This window comes from Delphinapterus leucas, chromosome 5 (genome assembly GCF_059928025.1).
Source record: "Delphinapterus leucas isolate spDelLeu-1000000601 "Yukka" chromosome 5, BTC_Dleu_Yukka2, whole genome shotgun sequence".
Lineage (NCBI taxonomy): Eukaryota > Metazoa > Chordata > Mammalia > Artiodactyla > Monodontidae > Delphinapterus > Delphinapterus leucas.
This window is the reverse complement of record NC_143133.1, coordinates 64,265,691-64,292,561: the sequence shown is the minus strand read 5'-3', so window position 1 is coordinate 64,292,561 and position 26,871 is coordinate 64,265,691. Positions and strand designations below refer to the sequence as shown.

Here is a 26,871-nt window from a genome sequence, read left to right as displayed (position 1 = left end):
TTTTAGATTCCACATATAAGTGATAATCATATGATATTTGTCTTTCTCCATCTGACTTCACTCAGTATGACAGTCTCGGTCCATCTGTGTTGCTGCAGATGGTATTATTTTATTCTTTTTTTGTGACTGAGTATTATTCCATTGTATATATGTACCACATTTCTTTATCCATTCCTCTGTTAATGGCATTTAGGTTGCTTCCATGTCTATTGTAAACAGTGCTGCAGTAAACATTGGGGTGCATGTATCTTTTCAAATCGTGGTTTGCTCCGGGTCATGAATTTTAATGTTCTTTCAAAAAAAAGTTTGCAAGCTTACTATGTGCCAGTCGTGTTCTAGTCATTGAGGATACAACTGTTAACAAAACAGATAAAAATTCTTTTCCTGACAAGAGTTAGGTGAAAGAAACAAATGACTTCTAAAACTGGAAAACATTTTTCTCAGCTATATGTTAATGTTAAAATCAAGTGGAATAAACACAAATATTTCAAAACATGTTAAAAGAAATAAAGCTCTGGATGAAGTAATAGTAGTGTAATAAGAAATAATAATTTTAAAAAGAACATCTGGTCCTTGGGAATTCGCTAGGATTCAAAACTTTCAGAAGGGAATGCACCACACACATTGTCATAAAATATAGACAAGTATAATATGAATGGCTTAACCTGGGAAAAACAACACAGATGTGGATGACTGTAAATCACTATGCCATATGCATTTCTGATTTAAAAGGTTTTAAAGTAGAATTAGAATACTTTATAAATGTGATTTTATTTCCATATTATTAACATCTCTATATCAAACTAGTGATGCACAGGTAAAATCAGAAAATCAGAAAATTTTATATATTAAAATCAGAAAAAGAATAATACATCTTCCCCACCCCTGATTAATATTTAACTTTATTTGTTAAAAATTTTTTTAAAAGACAGGTCTTATTTGGTGAACTTTCATTTCAACTATTAATATATGTATGTTTGTCCCATATCATGTGGTAAATGTGTTCTTTTTTAATTTTGACTTTTTCTTTTGATATAATTTCTGACTTGGAAAAGTTGCAAGAATAGTAGAGAGCTCCTGTATTCTCCAGATGTTGACTGTTTCCACTTTTACTGTTCCCTTCCTCCTTCCCCACCCCCAAGCTCTGTATGAGCACAAAGCCATTTATAACAAAATCACCAAATTCAGTTCTTTAAGATGCCATTCCTAACGTTTGTATTTAGGCTCATAAGGAATAGTGATTTACAGTCATCCTCATCTGTGTTGTTTTTTCCAGGTTAGGTCATTCATACTATACCTGTCTATATTTTAGGACAGTGTATGTTATACATTAAAATTGGATTATAATTAGAAAAACAGTCAGTGGGATTTACTCTCGTAACAGAATTAGGTGGAAAACATCACTTCAGTAGACACAGAAAAAAGTATTTGAAAAAACCCAGCACTTACGATAAAAAGTCTTGTCAAAATAGAAATAGAAGTACACCTTCAATATTTGAGAATGGTGACTGGTTAGGTGAAGTCTGATTTATTTAAAGAAGAATTTTGGTGACATGAGGAAATAATCATGATTGGATAAATGAATAAGGAATGACTATATGGTTATTTGCATCTTTACAGAGAAAACAGACCAGCATAAAATACACAAAAACATAAATAGTGGTTATTTTCTGGGGTTGAGAAATTATGGATTTTTTTCATTATACTTTTTTTGCCTTTTAGAGTGATTCTAAAATGTGCATTTGTTAATTTTGTAACCATAAATAAGAACAGAGGTTATTTTATAATTAAGGCTTTTAATCAGAAGTACAACTACATAAAAATATTTAAACATGGCTTTCTATTGTGAATTGCAAAACCTATTAAAGTGTGAAATGAAATAGTTTTAAGGAGCCTAAATCAAGGCAGCTTTGATGATAAAATGTACAAGAAACATAATTGATGAGGTTGCAAAATAACAAATGATTTGCTTATCCATATGAAGCCATGGACTTTTTACCTGGGGCTAGATATAATAACGAGAGTCTTTAGTTCTTCATAAACCTGGTACAAATGCAGATAATGTATCTATCAGTAATCCAAAAGTTGGCATTTGTTCACGCTTGTAATCTTTACTCGAATTCTTAAATGAAGATGTACAAAAATTGATTGTGAATCCTCTGATGGTAACTGATTGCTAGTCTGTGTTGTAATGGAGATGATTAAATATATATACTCCACTGGTTTCTAAATATCAAGAGTTGATTATATTTTTCTTCTATATATTTTTGCAGATGGTAGTCAAAACTTTTATGGATATGGATCAGGATTCAGAAGATGAAAAACAGCAGTATCTCCCACTAGCCTTGCATCTAGCATCTGAATTTTTTCTCAGGAATCCCAATAAAGATGTGCGTCTCCTTGTAGCATGCTGTTTGGCTGACATCTTTAGAATCTATGCCCCAGAAGCTCCATATACTTCCCATGATAAACTTAAGGTAAATACAATCTTTACAAAATTGGTTTACTTTTATAGTTTAGCTTACTACCCTTAGGAACATAGGTTTCATTTTAATCATCCTGTGAGTGTAAGAAGATTATATCATAAGTTCTAAAACTAATTAATTATTCATTCAGTTAATATTGAGTATCCACAAAAATGATTGGTATTTTTATGTGGCATTAAAAGGTATGGATCAAAACTAGTCCCTGTCTGCTCATATCTAACCTTCAGGAATATCCATCTCAAAGCCCAGATGGCTGAATTGAAGGGGGGATGGTGGATGAATGACACTTTTTAAAACAACTATATAACAGAATTTACACATTCAAATGACTGTTTTCCCCTGCAAGTTATATTATATGCAAAACTGTATGATCATCTTGATGGTTCTGCCTTTGTTAGAAATGTTTGAGGAACTCCTCTTTTGAGTTGATCTCTTGAGCTGATTTCGTATTTTGAATACTTTTATACTTTAATCCTTTGGATTGCTTCTTTTAAATAGTCCTAAAATCAGTTTGTTCCATACTGATACTATTTGGGGTTAAAACTTCTAAAGAAAGCTTATTAAGAAATGGAGCACTATTGTTGTGGAAAGTACAACCCTTGGACCAGTCTATTATTGCTTTTGTTCCACACAACTTTGTAGTCACTCATCAAATTCAAAACTAGGTACTGAAAATTACTATTTAATTTGGGAAATTATAATGGGAGACTCATATCCAGGTACTTAAACTGAAGATAACTGCCGTAATACAAGATGAAGATAGTGAATAAAGTTCTATACTAGAAGGGTAGCAAGATATAGAACCTATGGTCCTCTCAGAATGAGAAAGCCTAAAGATTTGTGGCAGTAATAATCTTTATTTTTGCTTCTAAAGAATGTAATTTTAGGTGATTTGCTGTTTTCCAGATATTTTAAGTAATGGACTAGGCCAGTCCCAAGTCATTGGCTAAAGGAGAATTTTCTTTTATTGTCTATAATGGAGAATATATATTATAGACTATTAGTGTATTGTGAAAGTGACAAGTATTTGTATCTAAATTAATATGAAAGTGACAAGTATTTGTATCTAAATTAATATGTTTTATCATTTTTTAAAACAGGACATATTTTTGTTTATTACCAGACAATTAAAGGGTTTGGAGGATACAAAGAGCCCGCAGTTTAATAGATACTTTTATTTATTAGAGGTAAACAAATTTTATTTAATAAATATCACATTATTTCATGTTGTAGAAAATTCTTTATAGTAACTTTATAATGTAAAATGAATCTTTTGTTTGTTTTGTTTTATATGAAGCCCACTTAAGAAAATGTCATTTACAATCTTTTTTTTTGCTCCTCATATCCTGAAAAGATAAAGCATATTCCACTGGCAAAGCTGTTATATTATTTGAAACTTTATTTTTATATTTCTGTTTTTATTCTTTTCTAATCCCAAAAGAGATTAAGTTGAATTAATTTTCACTGTGCCCTATATTTTGTACGTATGTATGTGTTACTAGCCTCTGACAGTATTTTTCAATTAGAGAAGGTTAATGCCAGCAGATACGCCTTTTTAAAGATCAGAGTACGACTGTTTAAACAATTGTAATTTTATATGTTGGGCCATTATAAGTTTTACTATAGATTTATAATTCTAAAAATTAAATTTTATTAATGAGCTTGCTTTTGTGTAACTTTTATGTATGTGTAAATAATTTTATTTATTTATTTATTTAAGAATTTAGCTTGGGTTAAATCATATAACATCTGCTTTGAATTGGAAGATTGCAATGAAATTTTTATTCAGCTTTTTAGGACTCTCTTCTCAGTGATCAAGTAAGTTATTTTTTAAGCATCTCTGTCTCTTTTTCTTGCTCTGTGTATTAAAGTATCATGTACTGTGCATTTACACTAAGATCTTTTAGTTAAAAGGAAATGTTTTCCTTAGAAGAGTTAACATAAAAAGGAAAATAAATTCTGTTGTCTGAAACCTGCCTTTGTCCTTATATTACCATTTTAAATAATGGTATCAATTGTATAGGTTGACTCCTGTAAAGCAAGCGGTATGAGACCTTATATAATGAAGTACTAACTGATGAGGTGGAAATTTTAAGTATTTTAAGTATCATTAGTGAGTACTGGGAGGCATAATAGCTCAGCGGTTAAGTATACTGACTTTGATATCATCTCATTTTACAGCTTAAAAAAATCGTAAGCATTGCTCTTTCCTTATAGAAATAGGGACATTCATGTACAGAGGAGTTTGGTGGCTTGCCAGGGCACAAATTGCTGAACAGGAGAGCCAAAACTGATTTCAATCCAGTGTTTCATTCTGGGGTGTGTGTGTGTGTGTGTGTGTGTGTGTGTGTGTGTGTCTGATTTCAATCCAGTGTTTCATTCTGGGGTGTGTGTGTGTGTGTGTGTGTGTGACTGATTTCAGTCCAGTGTTTCATTCTGGTGTGTGTGTGTGTGTGTGTGTGTGTGTGTGTGTGAGACTGATTTCAATCCAGTGTTTCATTCTGGTGTGTGTGTGTGTGTGTGTGTGTGTGACTGATTTCAATCCAGTGTTTCTGGTGTGTGTGTGTGTGTGTGTGTGTGTGTGACTGATTTCAATCCAGTGTTTTATTCTGGTGTGTGTGTGTTCATTCTGGTATGTGCGTGTGTGTGGTGTGTGTGTGTAGTAAACCAAGCATTGTTATGAGATGTGTTCTGCAACATTACATTATATGCAAACATAATATATGTCAAATATATTTTAAATTTTCTAGTAGCCACATTAAGAAAGGTAAAAAGAAACAAGTGAAATTTATTTAAATAATATACTTGGGCTTCCCTGGTGGCGCAGTGGTTGAGAGTCCGCCTGCCGATGCAGGGGACACGGGTTCGTGCCCTGATCCAGGAAGATCCCACATGCCGCGGAGTGGCTGGGCCCGTGAGCCATGGCCGCTGAGCCTGCGTGTCCGGAGCCTGTGCTCCGCAACGGGAGAGGCCACAGCGGTGAGAGGCCCGCGTACCGCAAAAACAAATACATATATATATAATAATAATAATAATAATAATATACTTTATTTATTTCATGTTATCCAAAAGCATTATTATTTCAACATAAGGCTCTATTCAGACTTTATCTTCAGTAGCCAAATGGCTGTTGGATAACAGCTTCTGTATTGGACAGCACATTTCTAAAGTTTTTTGTAGATTTCTTATGAATTCTTTAACATATTTTTCTTTTCCTTAGATAGAATGGTAGGAAGAGAATTAACCAGAAATAAACAGGAAAGGACTGGACCAACCTGGTCTAGTGATAGAAGCTTATAAAAAAACTGCATGAGAAAAAGCTTCCTGTGGCAACTAACTGAAGGCCCTTAAATAAAAGATAAAATGTATAAACTTTACCTTTGTGTTACTTAGCTTTTGCTGCGTAACAAAGTACCCCACAACTTGGTAGTTTAAAACAGATTCCATTTTATTTTGCTCATGATTCTGCTTGTCATTTCTTTCTCTCTGGGCTGGACTTGCTCCTGTATTTGCAGTCAGTTAGCAGGACATCTGGCAGTTGGCTGAGGTAATAGGACAACTGGGTCACGTGTCACTCTCTTGTCATCCAGCAGGCTAGTTCAGACCTCTTCTTATGCTGACTGGGTTTCAAATGTAGCAAGAAGGGCACACCCCACCACACAAGCACTTTTTAAGACCTCTGCATACTTCATGTTTACTTATATTTCATTGGCCAAGCAAGGTTCATAGGCAAGCCCAGATTCAAAGGTTGGTTAGATAGACTCCATATTTTGTTGGACAGAGCAGCGTTTTAAAGGCTTGTGCATAAGAGATGGGAACAGTTTTGGCCATTGTTTGCACTCTACCACATATTTGCAGTTTTTTCTTTTAATATTAAAATCACCAACAAAATGAAAAAAAGATGCCTGACTTGTCACTCTGCCCATTTTGTGACCTTGGTTATCCACTTAAGTCCGCTTCCCACTCTGCAGTTACACTTCTTTCCTCTATTACTTTTACATACAATCCTATCAATATTTTCTTTACTGACTCTGAAGATCTAAGTTTATTGTTGACCTAATTATCTAATTGAAAGAATTCACAGTGAGATATCAGTAAATAAAGGACTTGCCTTTTGATAGAGGAGTTTATTGATTTGTATTTACTGACACATTTACCATATATCTGGTATTCTTCATTCCTTCGCATATATGCAGATTTCCATCTGGTATTATTTTACTTTACTCTGAAGGACTTCCTTTAACATTTCCTATAGTTCAGAGCTACTGTTGATAGAATTCTTTCAGTTTTTATATGTCTGAAAAAGTCTTTTATTCCACCTTCATTTTTGAAAGTTATTTTCATGGTATGAATTTCATGTTAATAGACTTTTTTTTTCTCTTTCAGTACTGTTAAAGATGTTTCCTGCATCTTTTTCTGGCTTGCATTGTTTCTAATGATAAGTTTTGTCATTTTAAATCTTTGTTCCTCTGTAAATAATGTATCTTCTTTTTCTCTACCCACCTAAGATTTTCTCTGTATTACTGGTCTTAAACAGTTTGATTTTGATGTCCCATTGTGGGTGGAGCTCATAGAGGATATGTGGGTTTACCCTTCTGATTACTCTATTAGATGCCCTGTGAGTTAAAGATTTTCCACTGTAGTTGGAACATGCACATTGTTAAGACCTGTGTGAATTCCGGGAATTATTCCCTCCACGCCTTTCAGGTGGTACCTTCCCCAAACTCAAGAAATTTCCTCACCTGCGTGTGCTGATCACTAAGCACCTGAAGACTTGGGGAGGGGGGTACCCTCTGTGAGCTTGCTCTCTGAGTAGCTCTCTCCCCTCTGGTATTCTGCCCTGCAAGCTATAGTCACCCCAGACTCAGGAAAACCATTAGGCTCTGCTAGTATCTTCTCTTCCCACACTGAAGCCTGGAAACTTTACCAAGTAGGAAAAGTAAGCTGGGAAAATTGTTCCCTTCTGTCAGCAGCATGTGTATAATGTCTGATATCTGAAAACTGTTATTTCTTATATTCTGTCCAGTTTTTTAGTTGTTCAAGTAGGAGAGTAAATCTTACCCCTGTTATTGAAGCTTGGGCTGGAACTTGTGGAAATAATTTTTAAGTCCATTTTTCATTTATCTTTCCTTCACTCCTTTCCTATCCTCAAGTGCATATGGATCTGAGAGCTATATACTGTCTTCATTCTTTTGCATCAAGCTGAATATCTGTTCTTCTTCACCCCCTACCACACACACACATCCCACTATATAATTGATCTTTCACAATCTTGGCCTATAGTAAACAAGATATTTAGGAGAGGATATGCAAGAGGGGTATCTTTCTAAAAGGGGTATTTTTCTGCCTTGTAGAAAACTGTGTCTCTAATGATGGGACAATTTTTCTACCAACTTTATAAATTTTTTCATCTTTGATTTTACAACTAAGTGTCCAACAGGTGTATTATACATTATTTCAAACTAATTTTTTAAAAATTATAGGTAAGAAATACATAAATGAAATAACATTTAGTTTAGTCTTAATTTAAACTTCCCTGTGTCTGTAGTAGTACAACTAAGTTATATTATCTTGATTTGTCTTTGCATATGTATTCTGATAAATGTGAAAATGGATAGGTCAAGTCTTTAGTTAAGATGCAGTCAGAGAGGGAGAAACCTAGATGCTCTACTAATTTATAACAATTTTGTAGCCAATCTTTTTGGGTAAGTTTGTATCAGCAGTAGAGATATTTATTGAGGAGGCCCACATTGACTCTATACTGGCTAAGGAAGCAGGACTGAAACTGATTCTTGGCTTTTTACCTCGTTGATTTTTCATTCGTTTGAAATTCTTTGAGAGATAGCAGGATGACATTTTCAGAACCTTCTAGTTATAAGTTCTGGTAAGCATTTTATATCATACTTTGGGTTTTCAGTATTGTTGAACTAAAAAGCCCAGTGGCAAAGATATAGGAGTGTTGACTTAGGCTTTTTTGTGTGTTTATAGTTCTGCCTTATTTGGAGGAATTATTAAGATCAAAAAGGATAAAAAGGATGAAAAACTGCCTACCTTCATTATCTTGTACATTTTTTTTGTTTCCTTACTTAAAATTTTATCACCTTTTAAAATCCAGGGGCATATAAGCAAAGATGTCCTTTCTTTGAAGTTGACATTTTTGTTTAGTTGAATTTAACTCACTCTTTGAATTCTAATTGTATAGGGGCTTAATTAAATTTAAAGGTTTTTGTTTTTGTAAAATACTTGACAATGATATCTTAGTAGCTGTTTTAATAATCAACAAAGGGAGAAAGTAAATATAGAGCAGCCAAAGTTTCTTTGCCATTACTGGCATGGTTCCCTCAATCAGGTGAAAATCCTTTTACATTTGAGATAGTTGTTTTAAACTGGGAAGTTTAATTTTCTTTTGTAAGCCTAATTGTTTTTTCTTTTTTCTTCCTCTTTTTTAAAGCAATAGCCACAATAAGAAGGTACAAATGCACATGCTAGACTTGATGAGTTCTATCATCATGGAGGGTGATGGAGTTACTCAAGAATTATTGGACTCCATTCTTATTAACCTCATTCCTGCACATAAGGTCTGTATAGTATGAAGATATTAAAAGTTAATATTTAATGGTAGTACTACACATATGAAAAATAATTGTTTTTCACCATTTGCAATCCCATGTAGTTATTCCCATTATCATTCTCCAGCCCCAAATAAAATAGAGTAACACATATTGGTCTTATAGCTATTGTTATCTTTAGAAGATATATTGATTAATATATTATGGAAGATTTTCATTCAGTTAAGTGCTGCCTATTCTCTGGAAAACTAAAAATGTTCCAGATTGATTGACCACTCATATCTAATCTAGAAATTACAAGGGATTGGAGTACTGTCTTGGTTAGTTGCTGTTTGTTTGTTTTGGAAAAGAAAATGTATTTATTCCTTTGTAACATAGATGTAGAGTGTAGGAATTTGTATTTCTTCTCAGAACCCATGTCCTACATTTTTCTTAGGCACTTTCAGAAAAAGATTTAGGCAGAAGTGGGAACTATGTGGTTAATGTTAAGGGGAAAAGGATGATTCAGAGCTGTATATTCCTCTCCATTTCCTTTTCTGTTTCTCTTTGCTAGCTCCCCCTAAGAAACTGAAGGACTTAGCTCCCTACCAGCTTCCCCTCTGGAGTGGACTCAGGCCTACCCCACTGTTGATATTTACTCTTCTGCCCTTTTCCTCTGACTGTTCAGTGACCTATTATCAGATGTTAAATGAAGATGTATCTAATGATACTTATTCACAATAAGATGCAGTCAATTATAAATTTTTCTCCTTACTCACTATATATTATTTGCATTTTTTTAATTCAAATGAGTCTTTAATTGGTCAAAATTTTGAGAGTATGGCGTAGGGGGAGTATATGTCAGGCAAAATAAAGGAAAACTTTTTGAGGAAGAGTGTATTTGGTGTTTGTATTCTAGTTAGAGGTTATTTTTAATGAGTAGGAAATATACCTTTTTAGGAAATAGAAAGGTTGCCTTAATTTTTTTCTTCCAGTTTTATCGAGTTATAAGTGACATACAGCACTGTATAAGTTTAAGGTATACAGCATAATGACTTGACTTATATTATGAAATGATTTATTTCATTTAATTTAAACATTATAAAATGTTTAGTGAACATCCATCATCTCATAGATATAAAATTAAAGAAATAGAAAAAACTTTTTTTCTTGTGGATGAAATAAGTCTTAGGATTTACTCTCTTAACAAGTTTCATATATAACATACAGCAGTGTTAATTAGATTTATCATTGTTGTACCTTTTATCCCTAGTGCTTATTACCTCATAGCTGGAAGTACCTTCTGAGTGCCTTCATCCAATTCTGCCCCCCCACCCCCCGCCATAACTACAAATCTGATCTCTTTTTTTGTTATTGACCTACATAACACTATGTTAATTCCTGTTACACAATATTTCTATACGTTTCAAAATGCTCACCTAAATCTAGTTACAATATATCAGCATATAAAGATATTACATAGTTATTGACTTATGTTCCTCACTCTGTACATTTCATATCTGTGACTCATTGATTTTTCACGTGGAAGTTTGTATCTTAATCTCCCTCACCTATTTGTTTCCTCCAAGGTTGCCTTAATTTTGAGATAATCTTATCCTCTTGCCAATGGAATAAAAACCTGGAGCAAGTGTCAGGAAGCTACAGTTTGTAGACCAAATCTGACCCACTGCCTATTTATGTAAAAGTTTTATTTGAAAACAGCCATGCTTATTTGTTTTCATTTTGTCCGTGGTTGCTTCCTGCTACAACAGCCAGAGTTGTGTAGTTGCAGTGGTGACGATATGGCTGGCTAATAAAGCCTAAACTATTTACCATCTGGCTCTTTGCATAAAAAGTTTGCTGACTACTAACCTAGAGTATAGGATATCCTTGCCTTTTTTGGGGATAGGTGCGAGATGATGGTCAGTGAATCTCAGGTTGGTCTAAAACTGCAAAGTGTGGAGATGTTAATGGGTACTCTTCAACACAAGAATTTCATTTTCAGTAAGTTTTTAAAAATTAAATATATGTCTTTTCTATAGGCTTCCTCAGACCCTTTAATTTGTTACCATGCATTGGGAATCTTGAGGAGTGAAGACAGTATTTAGTGTTTTAAAAACATAATTGACTGAGAATTTTACCAGAAATACTTACCAGGTCCACTCTTGCTCAGAACAGACGTTGATTAGACGGTGAAATACTGAGGATAGTGGGTTCGAAAGGGGTGTGTGCATGCGTGCGTGCATGTGTGTGTATTTGTTTAGGATGCATGGGTGTGATTGCCAGTTCAAATTGGTTAACAAACAAAACCAAAAAGCCTTAGGTCCATTTTGAGTTTAGTAAAACTAAACTTAATATAGGGTTGGGCTTTTGGCTAATTATCTAATGTATTTTAGTTTTTGATTCATGGTTGTGCTATTTGCAACTTCTGCATTTATGACCACTTGACTAGCAGATATTGGGTAAAACCTTGAATGGAGTTCAGTTATATTTTTTGCTTCATATTTTGTGGACTTGAAGACTTTGGTGTTCTAGTGTTGCTATCTAGATCATAAATTCACTAATTCGTTTGTAACTTTGCATATTTTTATTGTGTTTCAGAACTTAAATAAACAGTCCTTTGACCTCGCAAAAGTCCTATTGAAAAGGACAGTCCAGACTATTGAGGCATGCATTGCCAATGTATGTATTTCTGCCTATATATTTTTTCATAATTCTATAGTTCTTAATCCATTGTACTAATTTATTGAAACCTTTCACATAAAGGCTTATTTAGCCTGTAAACAGTTTCATCTTTTTATAAGAAATATATAAAAAACTGATATGTCTAAATGTAACCAAATGCAGCATAACTTTGTAAGCTATAGACATTATTTTTAAATGGCATAAGATGGGAGGATGTTATTTTATGAAAATTTGTTTACAGTTTCTACTCTTTCTTCTACTGCCTTTGTATTTATCTTTTTATCTCCTGGATATGCTGATCTGTTTCACTTTCTCCTTTCATCGTTATCTATGGCTCTCTCTATATGTTCTTCTTCATGTCTCTAGGCCATTCTTCTGAACCTTTTTGGTTTGCCTTCTTAAATAATTGTTATAGAGTAATAAATTTATTTTTTTTACTTTATTGAATAGAAGTTTTTTCATTTTTTTTTTGCTCTTTAAAAAATCAATGAAGTAATTTGGAAAAAAAAATTATAATTCTACTACCTTAATGTAGCAATTTCATTATTGAACATTTGCTCAAACTCCTACCTATTTTTTTCATATACTATATAAAACTTTGAATTGTCTTCATTTATATATGTATTTCCATATTTTGATTTTTTTATGATAAGAATGACTATAAATATTCCTTTGAATTCACATATAATTTACCTAATCATTTCTTTCTTGCCTCGCATTTAGATTTTTTCAGTGTTTTCCTTTAGTAACTATCTTTAGTAACTATCTTTAGTAACTATCTTTGTAGCATTTATCTATTGTTTAATTATTTTCTACATATAAAAACCCAAGTGAGAGTCTGTTAATTTAAATGGTATGAATTATTAGTATTATTTATATTACTAAATAAATACTTAAACGTGGTAAAAAAAAAATGTTTTCTCAAGTAGTACAAAAGGTATACAGTGAAAATTGTCTCTCTTCAAACCCTGAATACCCTATTCTTAATTCTCAGAAATAGGCATCACCAATAGATTTTCATGTATCCTTTTAGAATTTGTGTTCCGTGCTTATTTGTGTGTGCATGTGTACTTTTTAATTTTGTTAAAACTATTTTCCTTACTCTTTTCAAGGTCTGTGTAATAAATATTAATGTTTTCTAACTCTTAATGTGTGTTGCTTTTCAAAAGAAATACATCATTTGATGATACTACCAAAAACATATGCTCAAATCGGTTGCATACAACTGCCTCTGTAGCATTTTTACATTTAATTTTTTTTTCTAAGTTTATGTGTGTTGGCAAGGAGTGGAGGTATCTTTTAATTTGTGCTTTTATATTCTCTTTGTTTCTTTTTCCTAGAATTCTTTTGAATTATCAGCCTTTGTATCATCACATTTTCCTTCTCTTTGTCCTCTGAGTTACAGTGTTTTTGACTTTCTGGGTATTTAAAAAAAAACAAACAACTCATCCTCCACCTTCAATTATTCTTTATTACTAAACTAATAGAGAGAATCCTCAAGCTTAAATAAAAATCCAAAAGATTGAGACTTTTAAAAATTTTCTGTGCTATAAAAGGAAATTTCTCTATAAAATTCTCTATAATGAATTACATAAACTATCTAAATTGTTTTGTTTTAATGAAAGTTAAGATTCCTAGAATTGTCATCCTAATTTGAAAGAAAGCTAACAACTCAATTACTTTTTATCTCTTTCATGTAACATTCATAATTTGATGATATTTAGAGGTTTATTTCTTCTGTTTTGGTGGACTGTCCTATCATATATATTAGCAATTTAAACATCTGTTCTTTTTCACCACCTTCACTTGTATATGGAATGCCTAATTATATCGTTTTCTTTTAACATGTTTATAAAAAACCTATCTAAGTTTTTAAATGAAACAGATATTTTATTTTTATGTTTATCTCCTGTAGTTTTTCAATCAAGTCCTGGTGCTGGGAAGATCATCAGTAAGTGATTTGTCAGAACATGTATTTGATCTGATTCAGGAACTTTTTGCTATAGATCCTCATTTATTATTATCTGTCATGCCGCAGCTTGAATTCAAACTGAAGGTAGGACTGACTATAATTTCTAAGCCCTTTAACATTTAAGAGAAAAATATATATCATATTGTTTTTCTCTAACTGTAAAAGAATAAAATGTGAGTTCAGTTTACCTTCTTATATTTAGTTAAGGTATGCATTTTTTTAACTTTTTATTTTATATTGGAGTATAGTTGGTTAGCAGTGTTGATAGTTTGTTGATCAAACTATCAACATATAGTTGATAGTTTCAGGTGTACAGCAAAGTGATTCAGTTATGCACTCAGGCTTTCTCTAGTTGCATCGAGCAGGAGCTACTCTTTGTTGTGGTGCGCGGGCTTCTCATTGTGGTGGCTTCTCTTGTTGCAGAGCACAGGCTCTAGGGTGCGCAGGCTTCAGTAGTTGTGGTGCGTGGGCTCAGTAGTTGTGGCTCATGAGGTTCAGAGTAGTTTAGGTACTATCTATATATAATTAGGGTGCCCCCTTTGGAGTCACCAGTGTGTGCTAAGCAGATAGCCTAGGAAGTTTTTATAGCTGTGGCAATTTTCTGTAGTTATATCCCTGAATCATATAGCTACAGCTTTTTATAGTTAAAAGTCCTAGGTTACAGTCCTCTGAGAACAATAAAAATACTTGAGAAAATGCTTCAACATAACAGTTTGTTTGATTTTGCTTTATACTGGGCCACTGCATGCAACTGTATACACTGTCCACTGTGTGGGTCCATAGAGTGCTATTGTCTCTTATGTTTTAAGGGATACTCTGGAGTTGTGCTACTTAGCAGCTTTGCTATAGTCAGAAAATTTGCCACATTTTATATATAAGACTTTTCATGTTAGGCAGAGATAGACATTTACATTTATTCACCAATTTAAAACATAAAACAGTCATAATTGCTTTATTTTGGTTTTAGAAAATTTTTACAGAGAATTGTTCTGAATCAATTACTTTGTAATTAGAAGCAGTAACAGAGTGGTTACCTTTTTCAACTAAGGTTGAAGAAAAATAAAAACTAGGTGGTTATTTGAATTTCTTTCAGAAAGTCACTGGTAAATTACTAATGCAGAATTTCTCATTTTACCCATTATTTTAATTAACATTTTATATATATATATTTGTATTCAAACAATGTATTAGGTAATATCTTAATGAGATAATTTTCACTTTGGTATAGATTACTAATAACAGCTGTACATCAGAGACACCAAATGATTTTTGCACCAGAAAAAAATTACCAGCACTATCATCATATTCCAACCTCACTCAGAGAACATATTTAAAAATTCAAAAAGGCCGGGGGTGGCTTCCCTGGTGGCGCAGTGGTTGAGAGTCTGCCTGCCAATGCAGGGGACACAGGTTCAAGCCCTGGTCCGGGAAGATCCCACATGCCGCGGAGCAACAAAGCCCGTGTGCCACAACTACCAAGCCTGTGCTCTAGAGCCTGTGAGCCACAACTACTGAAGCCCGTGTGCCTAGAGCCCGTGCTCTGCAACAAGAGAAGCCACCACAACGAGAAGCCCGTGCACCGCAAGGAAGAGTAGCCTCCCCTCTCGGCAACTAGAGAAAGCCCGTGCGCAACGAAGACCCAGTGCAGCCAAAAATTTAAATTAAAAAGAAAAAGAAGGCAGGGGGTGGGAGCGAGTTTTCATTTAATTTTATTTCAGTAGTTAAATTACATAGATGTGAAATGTCACATTTGAAATAATCACTAAGCTACTAAAGTAGTCACCTTCAAGTAAAGTAAAATTTCCAGTTTTTCTAGTGTTTGACATTTAAGGGATAGATTGATTTTTCTTTAAAAAAATAAATCATGTTGGCTACTAAGTTGGACTTACTTACCAAAAGGCAGCACTAATCTGCATTGTAGTCACATTGCTTGCGAAAAACTTTGTGAAAGAAAATCATTTTTGTAGTTATAAGTGTTAAAGCTTGAATTTTCATTTTTATCTTTGTTTAGTAAGTGTGCCTATTTTAACCACAAAACCCCTATCCCTGAGAGTTGAGACATTCTTAAGGAAAAGATGATATCCTGGAGTCATTTTTCTTTTTTCACTTACTGCCTTTTCCCATAAATATTTTTTTTATTGACTTGCTGGTATTGCTTTAGACACGTTATATTTGAACGCTTTACAAATTAGCAACTGCTTTTCATTATTGCTTTTATTTTCCTAGTGAATATGTGACTTTTAAAAAGTTTCATGCACCATATGGTTTCAGAATAACTTAATTTATATTAAGACGTGACATCACTAGTGAAAACTAGAACACTTTTTATAGAGTATATTGATTCAGAATAAGAAAATAGGCCTCTATCAAAAAATAACTTTAAGTTTTGTTTTGTTTTAAGTCAACAACTTTTATTACAACTCACATATTTCATAGAAAAAGGAATGTAGCGTCAGGTCCGGTTGTGTGAAAAATGGTAAAATGCAGGTTTGTCCTGGTTGCTGTCTTGACACCTGGGGCAGGCTCTCCGCGACACCAGGCACAGCAGCTTCACTTGTCCGAGGCCCCTTTGCAGACGCAGCCCTGGGCACACTTGGCGCAGTCCACGGGGCAGCAGTAGCAGCAGCTCTTGCAGGAGGTGCATCTGCAGGCTTCTCAGGTGCAGGAGCCAGTGCAGGTGCAGGAGCCGCCAGTGGGGCAGGAGCACTTGGGGTCCATCTGGAGGAGAAGCGAGGCCCAAGGTCCAAAGCACGGGACGAAGCCGGTTCACTGGTCCGGTGGGGGGCATCAAGTTTTGATTTTTTGTAGTGTTCAGTTCACCTGACCTTTTAGGTACTCTTAAGATTCATGCTCTTCTATTAAAATGAGTTTTCCTGAATCATGACATTATTCAGTATCATGTGCTCCAGTCAGCAGGGGAACCTTGATTAAAACTTCACGTATCAAAACCTTAATTGATATGGGTTTATGTTGGAGATCAAATTATAGGATTAGGGCAGGAATTATTTGTAGCTCTTCCCTTTATAGAATTTTTTCTAGGACTCTTACGGAATGTTAGAATTGAATGATTATCTTCATGTTTCTACAGCATCTGTACAGATTGCAAACAAGCAGTGAAGTAGGCATAAATTAACAGTTGGAAGTGTATGAAATAAGAGCAAAGAACCTGATGATCTAACATGGAATCAAGTCAACTTCTGCACAGTAAATGAGAGAACATGATATTTTAAAGTTCTTATCATTTTAAGCAGAAATAATGAAATTGTAGCTTCTCAGAAATGTTTCATGTTATTTTTTTGTAATCTGATGAATAAACCTCAGGGTTTATTTATTTTCTTTTTTCCCTTAGAGCAACGATGGAGAAGAGCGATTAGCTGTTGTTCGACTTTTAGCTAAATTGTTTGGTTCTAAAGATTCCGATTTGGCAACACAGAATCGTCCTCTGTGGCAGTGTTTTCTTGGACGGTAAGAGAACATAATTCTGTGGATTCTAACTTTTATATTTTGGAGGCTAGTGAATGTGGTGCACTTGATTAAAACCACACATATCAAAACTTTGATATGTGTTTGTGTCTTTAGTACCTGTGTTGCTGTCTTTATTGGAGAATAAATTGTAAGACAAATTCTTTATGAAGAAAGCTTTGTCTTATTTACCCACATAACAGGTTTTAATCTTTTTTGTGTGTGCTAAAATAATGTCATTAGAATAAATAATTCACATCTGAGAATGTTCAGAGTCTTAAATTTTTTAAATAAGTCATGAGACTGAAGACATCATGGTCCAAAACATGCTAGTGTGTACTATGTGTTTTTTTCTAGAAGTTTTCTAGGTGTTAAACTTCTAGAAAAAAACATAGACAGTACACACTTATTGGTTTTAGTAGTATGCTTTTGGATGTGTCTCCTCAGGCAAGGGAAACAAAAGCAAAAATAAACACATGGGACTACATCAAACGAAAAAGCTTTTGCACAGCAAAGAAAACTATCAACAAAATGAAAAGGCCACCTGCTGAATGGGAGAAGATATTTGCAAATGATATATGTGATAAGGGGTTAATATCTAAAATATACAAAGAACTCATACATAAGTCAACCTGATTTAAAAATGGGCAGAGGATCTGAATACACATTTTTCCATAGAAGACATACAGATGTCAACAGACACATGAAAAGATGCTCAACATCACTAATCATCAGGGAAATGCAAATCAAAACCACAGTGAGATACCACCTCACACCTGTCAGGAAGACTGTTATCAAAAAGACAACAAATAACAAGTGTTGGCAAGAATGTGGAGAAAAGAACTGTGTACTGTTGGTGGCAATGTAAATTGGTACAGCCACTATGTGAAATAGTATGGAGGTTCCTCAAACATTTAAAAATAGAACTATTGGGAATTCTCTGGCAGTCAGTGGTTAGGGTTCATGCTCTCACTGCCAAGGGCCCAGGTTCAATCCCTGGTCGGGGAACTAAAATCCCACAAGCCACACAGTGTGGCCAAAAGAAATAATAATGATGAAAAATAAAACTATTATATATCTGAAGAAAATAAAAACACTAATCAGAAAAGATACATGCGCTAGCTCTATGTTCATTGTGGCATTATTTATAATAGCTGAGATATGAAGCAACCCAAGTACCCAGTTAGTAGATGAATGGATAAAGTAGATGTGGTATATACATAAACAAGGGAATTTTACTCATCCATAAAAAAAGAATGAAATTTTGCCATTTGGGATAACATGGGATAACATGCCATTTGGGATAACATGCCATTTGGGATACATGTTTATGTATATACATAAACAAGGGAATTTTACTCATCCATAAAAAAAGAATGAAATTTTGCCATTTGGGATAACATGGACGGATACTCTAGAGAGTATTACGCTAAATGTAATAAGTCAAACAGAGAAAGACAAATTTCATTTACATATGGAATTTAAAAAACAAAACAAATGACCAAACATAACAAAACAGAAACAGAGTCATAGATAAGGAGAACAAACAGGTGGTTGCCAGAGGGAAAGAGGGTTGGGAGAGGAGAGAAATGGGTAAGGGAGATTAAGGGGTAAAAAAATCACATTATTCATAATTAATAAATATGTTTTTAAATTGCCCAATAAATTTAAAACTTGACAGTTTCTCAGCTTATCCGTATTATATGCAGTTCTGAATTGACATACTGAGTTTCATATTATTAAGTTCTTAAAATATATTAGACCTAAAATAGCAGTTACAGGTTGGTCCCAGCCATATGAAACTTTTTTGCTATGAGGCAATATGGCACATGTATTTTATGTACTTATCTTTGAATTTCTGGGTCTGCCTCATATATGATTTGCTTTCTACCTCACATTCCTCTAGTATTTTCCTCCTATTAACTTCTTTCAAATAGATTTTGTGCATTTTGAATATTTATTTTTTGTTTGTTTTGTAGCATAATTTTAAGCTCCAATTTTTGGTTCTCCAGTGAAGGTAGTTTGGGTTGGGGGGTGTGTTTATACCGTTTTTGTTTTAGCATGGTGAAAAAATCCTGTTGTAAAAAATATTCTTGTGAAATTATGTATCTTTTTACTTTATATTCTTCCTTCAGTACAAGTTAACTGTCATTTTAATAAACCAACACATCTTATAATCAGTAACTTGTTGTTTATAGGTATTTACGTAGCATTGATATACCTTATTTGAAAATAGTTATTTTGCCTTACAATTAATATTAGCAATCTTTTTCTATGTAGATTCAATGACATTCATGTTCCTGTGAGATTAGAAAGTGTGAAATTTGCGAGTCACTGTTTAATGAATCACCCAGATTTAGCAAAGGATCTCACAGGTAAGGTAGCTGGTTTATTGAAGTATGAGAGTAATCACACAAATATATTTTAGTTGTGGCCTTTGACTTTAACTTCGGTTTCTGAATAGGTTTCACTCTGGCACTCTTTCAGGTCTCTATCAGTCATGGACTACTAGTAAGGGATTTCATGTTTATACAATAAAATTACATTTGAAATCTTCACATTGTAATCCTTTGGAATTTTCTGGAAATCATAGTTTGAGGAAGTAGACTCTTCCTTATGACTCTGGGTTTGGGCACAAATCATTATATCTGTGTGATAATTAAATACAGTAACATATCTAATAATAGGTGGGAAAATGATTTCTTCTGAAGTAGACTAGAATTTCTCATTCTTCTCTTGAAGTAGAGCATTTAAACCTACTTACTTGGTTGTAACAAATAAATAACTGCTATCAAAATATTGTTTACCAAAAAAGAGGAAATAACTTTGTTTGTATCGTAGTTATTTAGGATTTTTTTTAGAGGTCACAGAATGTTATTTTATGTTGTGTAATGTGAAGATATATACCTATCAGCAAACTTGCTATAAGCATTTTTACTATATTTTAAGTCTTTTAATATGTATCGTTAACTTAAATTCTAAACTGTATTAAATCAGGTGCTGATTTGATTTCAGGTGCCGATTTGGCTTTTCCAGAATAGTTGATATAAAATGTTTTATTAAGATGTGACTTTACAGTAGTAAATAGTGTGGTTTAGTTTATTTTGTTATTATGTAGGGCATTGCCACTTCAAAAATTAAAGAATTTTAATTTATGCCACATTTTACAATCATTGTTCCAGTATGGACATAAACTTAAAAGCATTAGTTTTTTTTTTGTCATTCTGAACATAATGAATATTATAGCTAACATTTAGCTTAATTTTTTCTCCTATTTCAGAATACTTGAAAGTTAGATCACATGATCCAGAAGAAGCTATTCGTCATGATGTCATTGTTACTATAATAACAGCTGCCAAAAGAGACCTTGCCTTAGTAAATGATCAGCTACTTGGCTTTGTAAGAGAAAGAACACTGGACAAACGGGTAAAATCTGAGGAATTTTATTCTTTTATAATTTACTGTGTTTACGTTGTTAGCAAAATAGAAATTATTTTCTATTTAAAGTTCTTCTGTGTGAAAGTCAAACTAATACAATACCAAATAAAAAGCTAATAATTTGTATGTTTCCTGTGTATCTTTTAATTATCTTTACAAATGAATACATTGGATTCTGTAGCTTTTCAGATCTTAGGCATGGGTTTTTTAGCCTACCTTTACAAAAAGAGCAGCTAAATTAAAGTTTTATTTTACCTTTACACTTACATGATGAGTTTCAGAAGGAAGTTTCAGAAGTGATTGATCACCAGTCTTTTATAGTTAGCATCTTCAAAAGTAACTGTCTTAGAATATCATACTTTCTATGAAAGTGGTGTTTCCATACTGCTGTGCTAAGCTAAGGGTCGAAATGATGTTTAGTTACTATTCTTTTTGTGTAATTTCCTCCATGTGGATGCAGTTAAAAACGTGGGTTGATAAAAGCAGTACTAAGAACAGTAGTAGCAGTTGCTAAGAAAGTGTCAACCATGAGTAAGAGATACACAGGCAAGGCAGGCTGATTAAATGTGTTACTTATTAACATCTTCAACAAAGGTTGCCTTTGCAGTGTGGTATTTTATTTGAAGCATAGTTGAAAATCTGCTACCCTCTTGAAACCAATGTAATTTAGCTATAATTTCAGAGTAGAAAAGCAATATCTTGCTATAGAGATATAGCAAGATGCATTCTTTTTTTTTAACATCTTTATTGGCGTATAATTGCTTTACATTGTTGTGTTAGTTTCTGCTGTATAACAGTGAATCAGCTATATATATACATGTATCCCCATATCACCTCCGTCTTGCGTCTCCCCACCATCCTCCCTATCCCACCCCTCTAGGTGGAGACAAAGCACTGAGCTGATCTCTCTGTGCTATGCGGCTGCTTCCCACTAGCTCTCTGTTTTACATTTGGTAGCGTATATATGTCCATGCCACTCTCTCACTTCGTCCCAGCTTACTCTTCCCCCTCCCCGTGTCCTCAAGTCCATTCTCTGTGTCTTTATTCCTGTCCTGCCCCTAGGTTCTTCAGAACCCTTTTTGTTTTTTTTTTAGATTCCATATATAATGTGCTAGCATACGGTATTTGTTTTTCTCTTTCTGACTTACTTCACTCTGTAGGACAGACTCTAGGTCCATCCACCTCACTACAAATAACTCAGTTTCGTTTCTTGTTATGGCTAAGTAATATTCCATTGTATATATGTGCCACATCTTCTTTATCCATTCATCTGTCGATAGACACTTAGGAGCAAGATGCATTCTTTAAGTTCTTCTGAAATAGTCGTAGGAGACAGATACATAAAGTAGACACCGTTTAACTTGTCAACTGTGTCAGTAATTCTAACTCTGAGAGTTTTTTCCCCTTGGCTTTAATTTAAATGAAATGACACTCCCTACTGGTTAGTTGTTAACTACCCCCTCTCCCCCGCCCCCTACTCCCAAACCAGATATCAGGTATTGCCGTTTGTGTTACTTCCTCCTTTTAGAAACAGTTCACTCCTACTTCTGTCAGTGTTTGTTTATAGTTTCAGGAAGAGTTGAATAAATGATTCTTGCTAACTGAGACTGTATGATATGGTCTAATAATTCAAATAACACCTACTGTACATTTTAGGAACTGGTTTTTGGTGTAATGAATTAAATGACCTTGAGTATAGCCTTTCTGAATTTTGTTTTCTATAAAATGTGGGGACAGGACTTAAATCTTTGATTTCATGGCTTACATTCTTTTGTTTCATGTTAGACATGTCAAAAGACATCTGTTACCTGTTATATGGGAACAGAATTTCATTTCATCTACCAAATAGCATACAAATGAGAAAATTATACTAAAAAATTATAAGAAAGTATTAACTTAAACAAGCCAAAGATGGGACTCCCCTGGTGCCACAGTGGTTGAGAATCTGCCTGCCAATGCAGGGGACATGGGTTCGAGCCCTGGTCTGGGAAGATCCCACATGCCGCGGAGCAGCTAAGCGTGTGCGCCACAACTATTGAGCCTGCGCTCTAGAGCCTGCGAGCCACAACTACTGAGCCCACGCACCACAACCAAGAGTAGCCCCCACTTGCCACAACTAGGGAAAGCCCGCATGCAGCAAGGAAGACCCAATGCAGCCACACAATAAATAAATTTTTTAAAAAAATAAGCCAAAGATAAGTATACTCTGATTTGTTATTGAGACAAATAACTTGTGATTATTATTACATCGTACTGTTGTTCTAACTCTAGATTTTTATAGGCTACTTTTCTGTCCACTCTCCTCTCACCACCTTTCTTTCCTCCTCATAAACCATTCCAATCTCTTTAAGTCCCAAAGAATCTTTCACGGACTAGGATGTGACTAGGTAAATAATTTGCCCTTTTAATCTACAGAGTAAGGAAGTTCACTTAAGATGATCACTAAGGTGCTTTCCAACTTTGTAATTCTAAAATCTTGATACTAAATTTTGCTCTTATTATTCTGAGTTAATATCAAAAGGGATGTAACTAGGACAAAACATTCCAGACGATAGGACTTTTGTTTGCAGAGTGAATTAGACGCTTTCTCTTTTATTTTTTAATCACTTCTAAAACTTAGCCAAATTTTTTTTAGACAGAATCTAATGAAATATTTTGTAAGATTTACTATTGCTTGGCTTTGAGGGAAATAAAAAATGGGTAGGTGATTTAGCAGTGTTTGCACTGGATGATTTCTAAATAGGAACATAATCAAAATTGTTGGTTAAGTGATTTGTCTGCCTCTTTTGAAAATTAATATTGTGCTAATCTATGCACACATAAATCTCATTGTGCAACCTAGTGAATAAATGGTAATTTTTGCAGATTTGTATACTAAAGTTTGGTATCTAGCTTATCCAATAAACTTTATACTTTCTAGTGGCGAGTAAGAAAAGAAGCTATGATGGGTCTGGCTCAGCTTTATAAGAAATACTGTCTTCATGGTGAAGCAGGAAAGGAAGCTGCAGAGAAAGTCAGCTGGATAAAGGACAAACTTTTGCATATATATTATCAGAATAGCATCGATGACAAGTGAGTCTAATATGTTGGTAAAATGGTTGAATATAAAAGTGCTTTTAATTTTTAAATATTTCTGTTTAATTTTTTCATAATAATTAGTTTCTCTAAGTTTAGAAACCACTTTCTACGTATTTAGACATACCATGTTTAAATAAGACTCCAGCCAAGACTGTGAGTTAGCATAATAATAGTGAAATATGCATGAGATTTGGACTCAGACCAGAGACCAAATGTTCATTCTGCCCGTTATTAGATCTGTGCCCATGCACAGCTGATTTAACTTCTGTGTACTTGATTTTATCTAAAAAGGAGTAATAATAAGCCTTTCTTACAGAATTGTCTTATGGATTAAATAAAATAATGAATGTAATGCCCCCTAGCTTACTGCCTGGCAGAGTAGCACTATTTAATAACTGTTAGTTATTTTTTCCTTTTTACAACACTGTAAGTACCAATAGAGGTATTACTGTATTTTTTAATTGAAGTATAAGTGACATACAGCATTACATTAAATTTCAAGTGTATGACATTATGATTCTATATTTGTATATATTGCCTAATGATCACCACAATGTCTGTTTAACATTCGTCCCCGTACATGGTTAGGAAATTCTTCTCTTGAGATGAGAACTTACATTGTTTTCATTTTCTTAATGTTACTTACAATTCTCTGTCGGATTATAGTAATGATTTCGGTTTTTGCAAAATACTTTGCAGTGTTTTATTGAGTTAGACTGACTACTTTGACATGATCGATTATGTATTTCATTGACTAATGCAGAGCCCTTAAATTTTCTTATTCCAGTGATGTTGAATAATAATTATAAGCTTAGCAAGAAGGATATTTTAATATTGGTGAGGAATTTAGAATGTGGAAAGGAGACAGATGTGCATAAGAAAAGCTGAATTTTCAGGAAGATGAAGGAAGAGCCCCCTGATTTTACTAAATGTGACAACATGGGAAAGGAGCCAAACTAATCAAAGGAAACTTTTTTTTTTGAGAATTAATTATTCTTGAGATCATAGCTTTATGTGTAATGTTAAGTAATTTGCTATAGCTCCAGACTGATGAAGAAAACAGGTAGAACAGCCTAGCACCCTGTGCTTAGGAATAATATATAACCCTTTTAGGACAAATGTTTCATACTGATAAAACATAAAGTCACAAATAGCAACAGTAGCTCTAAATTTTAAAATAGCCATACTTGCAAGGAAAAGCAATGATCACATACTGATCTTTTCCATTGTATTTTCACAGATAAGTATCATCATTGGTGTGATATCTTTGCATGAGGTGGATAAAATATGAAATGGCTGTGGCTTCTAACAAATAGAATAATTTTGTTACTTGGGTTTTTTGTTTGTTTGCCTCGTAGACTGTTGGTAGAGAAAATCTTTGCTCAGTATCTTGTCCCCCACAACCTGGAAACAGAAGAGAGAATGAAATGCTTGTATTATTTATATGCTAGTTTGGATCCAAATGCTGTCAAGTAAGTTACTTTTTAAATGATTGGAGTATTTCTTGAAGATTTTATAAAATTACTTCGTCTTATTTAATTAATTGTTGTTGATAGGGTTGTTGCTTCTTCTGGTTGAATCAAGAACCTCAGATAAGTATTTATAGAGAAAATTTTTATTATATAAGTCCAGTTAAGTTAAAAGCAAAAATATTCCTATATGCATAGGCATATTTGGCAACTGAGCCAGTAATATGGTTTCAGGGATTCAAAGAAGTCCCCGTGTCAAAATTATCTTTTGTTCACCTGTTGGCTGGGATCTGAATCATACTACTGGAGCTTTACCATACTAAGCCTAAGAGCTAAGAACTGGTTCTTTGTCAGGAGAGCGTGTCCAGATCACTTCTATGTAGAATAACCATGTGATTGATTGTCCAAACTGAGATATTTTTGAGATTGAAAGGAGGCACTAGTAATAATTTTGTTCAGACAACTGGCATAAACTTTAACTATCCCAGGCTACCTAGGATGTGTGGACATTCCACTTTAATAAAGCTTTTAAAAAACTAAATAACTCCTGTCATTGAGAATTCTGATTTTTCTGAATAAGAACCTCAGCTGTTCCATTTACATATATATATATATTGCCTTTAATTTCTTATAATTTCAAATTTACAGAAAAGTTGTGAGAATAAAACAAAGCTTTGTGATATCCTCTTTAGGCAGATTCATAATTTTTGACCATTTGCTTTTTATCATTTGCCATTTGCACATACTTTATATATGTATTTTCTTCTGATCCATTGATAGTGATTTGCAGACATTGGATCCCTTTACCTCTAATACTTCAGTGTGTATTCCCTAAGAACAAGGGTACTCTTTTATATAACCAGAGTGCCTTTATGAAAATCAGGAGATTTAACATTTTAAAATATTGTCTAATCCAGTGTGTATTCAGATTTCTTCAGTCGTCAAATAATGTCCTTTTTGGATGTTTTTTTCCCTTTCTAGGATTACACATTGCATGTTTAATTATCATGTCTCTAGTCTTTTTTAATTTGGAACCATTCCTCAGTCTGTCTTTGTCTTTTATGACTTTGACATTTTCCAGAAGAGTATTGCCTAGGCCAGTTATTTTGTAGAATGTTCTCTCAGTTTGGATTCATCCAGTGTTTCCTCATCATTGGGTCAAGATTATGCATTTTCAGCAGAAAGTCCACAGAGTAATGTATCCTTGGTGCATCCTATTAGGAGACATTAGCCATCATTTTAAAAAAGGATTTGAAAGTGGTTCATAATGTTCACTGTAGGTAGTAAACCCCTGGCCTAAGGTCTTGATCTCTGTTTATATTTCAAAATATTTGACAAAGAGTACTCAGAGATAGACTAACTTCCCAGAGGTCTTTTGGGCACCTGAAATTACAGAGTGGGTTTGTGAGAGAAGAAAATCTGCTTTCGTGGAGAGAAGAGAGTCTAGAATAAAGAAACTCACGTTTAATTTAGCATTTTGAATCCACATCATTTCTAAGAAATTCATTTTTTGAAATAGTCTACACTGCTTCATGCATACCCCCTTAGCCTGGCATAAAAAGGCCTTCATGATCTGATCCTTTTCTATTGTATGTTCCAGCTTCCTTATGCTCCCCCAATCACATTCTGTGCTCCAAGCCTATAAATTTTTTTTCACTTTCCTGTATGTGCCATGGGCTTTGATGACATTTTCTCTCTCTTTGTAGCAGAACATTCTGGCTTCCTCTGCTTAG

The 26,871-nt window shown here is 33.8% G+C and overlaps 1 protein-coding gene and 1 pseudogene across 4 annotated transcripts in view; one reads left to right on the top strand and one right to left on the bottom strand.

Moving 5' to 3' along the window:
- The window catches only part of PDS5A (PDS5 cohesin associated factor A), a 126,870-nt gene that overhangs the window by 46,508 nt on the left and 53,491 nt on the right, over nucleotides 1–26,871 (top strand). For all 4 annotated transcript variants that reach the window (XM_089911801.1, XM_089911800.1, XM_089911802.1 and 1 more), the window contains exons 3-13: nucleotides 2,274–2,477; nucleotides 3,587–3,673; nucleotides 4,207–4,304; nucleotides 8,938–9,064; nucleotides 11,636–11,716; nucleotides 13,635–13,775; nucleotides 17,041–17,156; nucleotides 19,434–19,528; nucleotides 20,434–20,579; nucleotides 23,512–23,663; nucleotides 25,028–25,141. In XM_089911801.1, coding sequence (XP_089767927.1) covers nucleotides 2,274–2,477; nucleotides 3,587–3,673; nucleotides 4,207–4,304; nucleotides 8,938–9,064; nucleotides 11,636–11,716; nucleotides 13,635–13,775; nucleotides 17,041–17,156; nucleotides 19,434–19,528; nucleotides 20,434–20,579; nucleotides 23,512–23,663; nucleotides 25,028–25,141 — 1,361 coding nt within the window. The remainder of the gene's footprint in view (nucleotides 1–2,273; nucleotides 2,478–3,586; nucleotides 3,674–4,206; nucleotides 4,305–8,937; nucleotides 9,065–11,635; nucleotides 11,717–13,634; nucleotides 13,776–17,040; nucleotides 17,157–19,433; nucleotides 19,529–20,433; nucleotides 20,580–23,511; nucleotides 23,664–25,027; nucleotides 25,142–26,871) is intronic.
- LOC111171581 (metallothionein-1 pseudogene) lies at nucleotides 16,122–18,525 on the bottom strand (annotated as a pseudogene).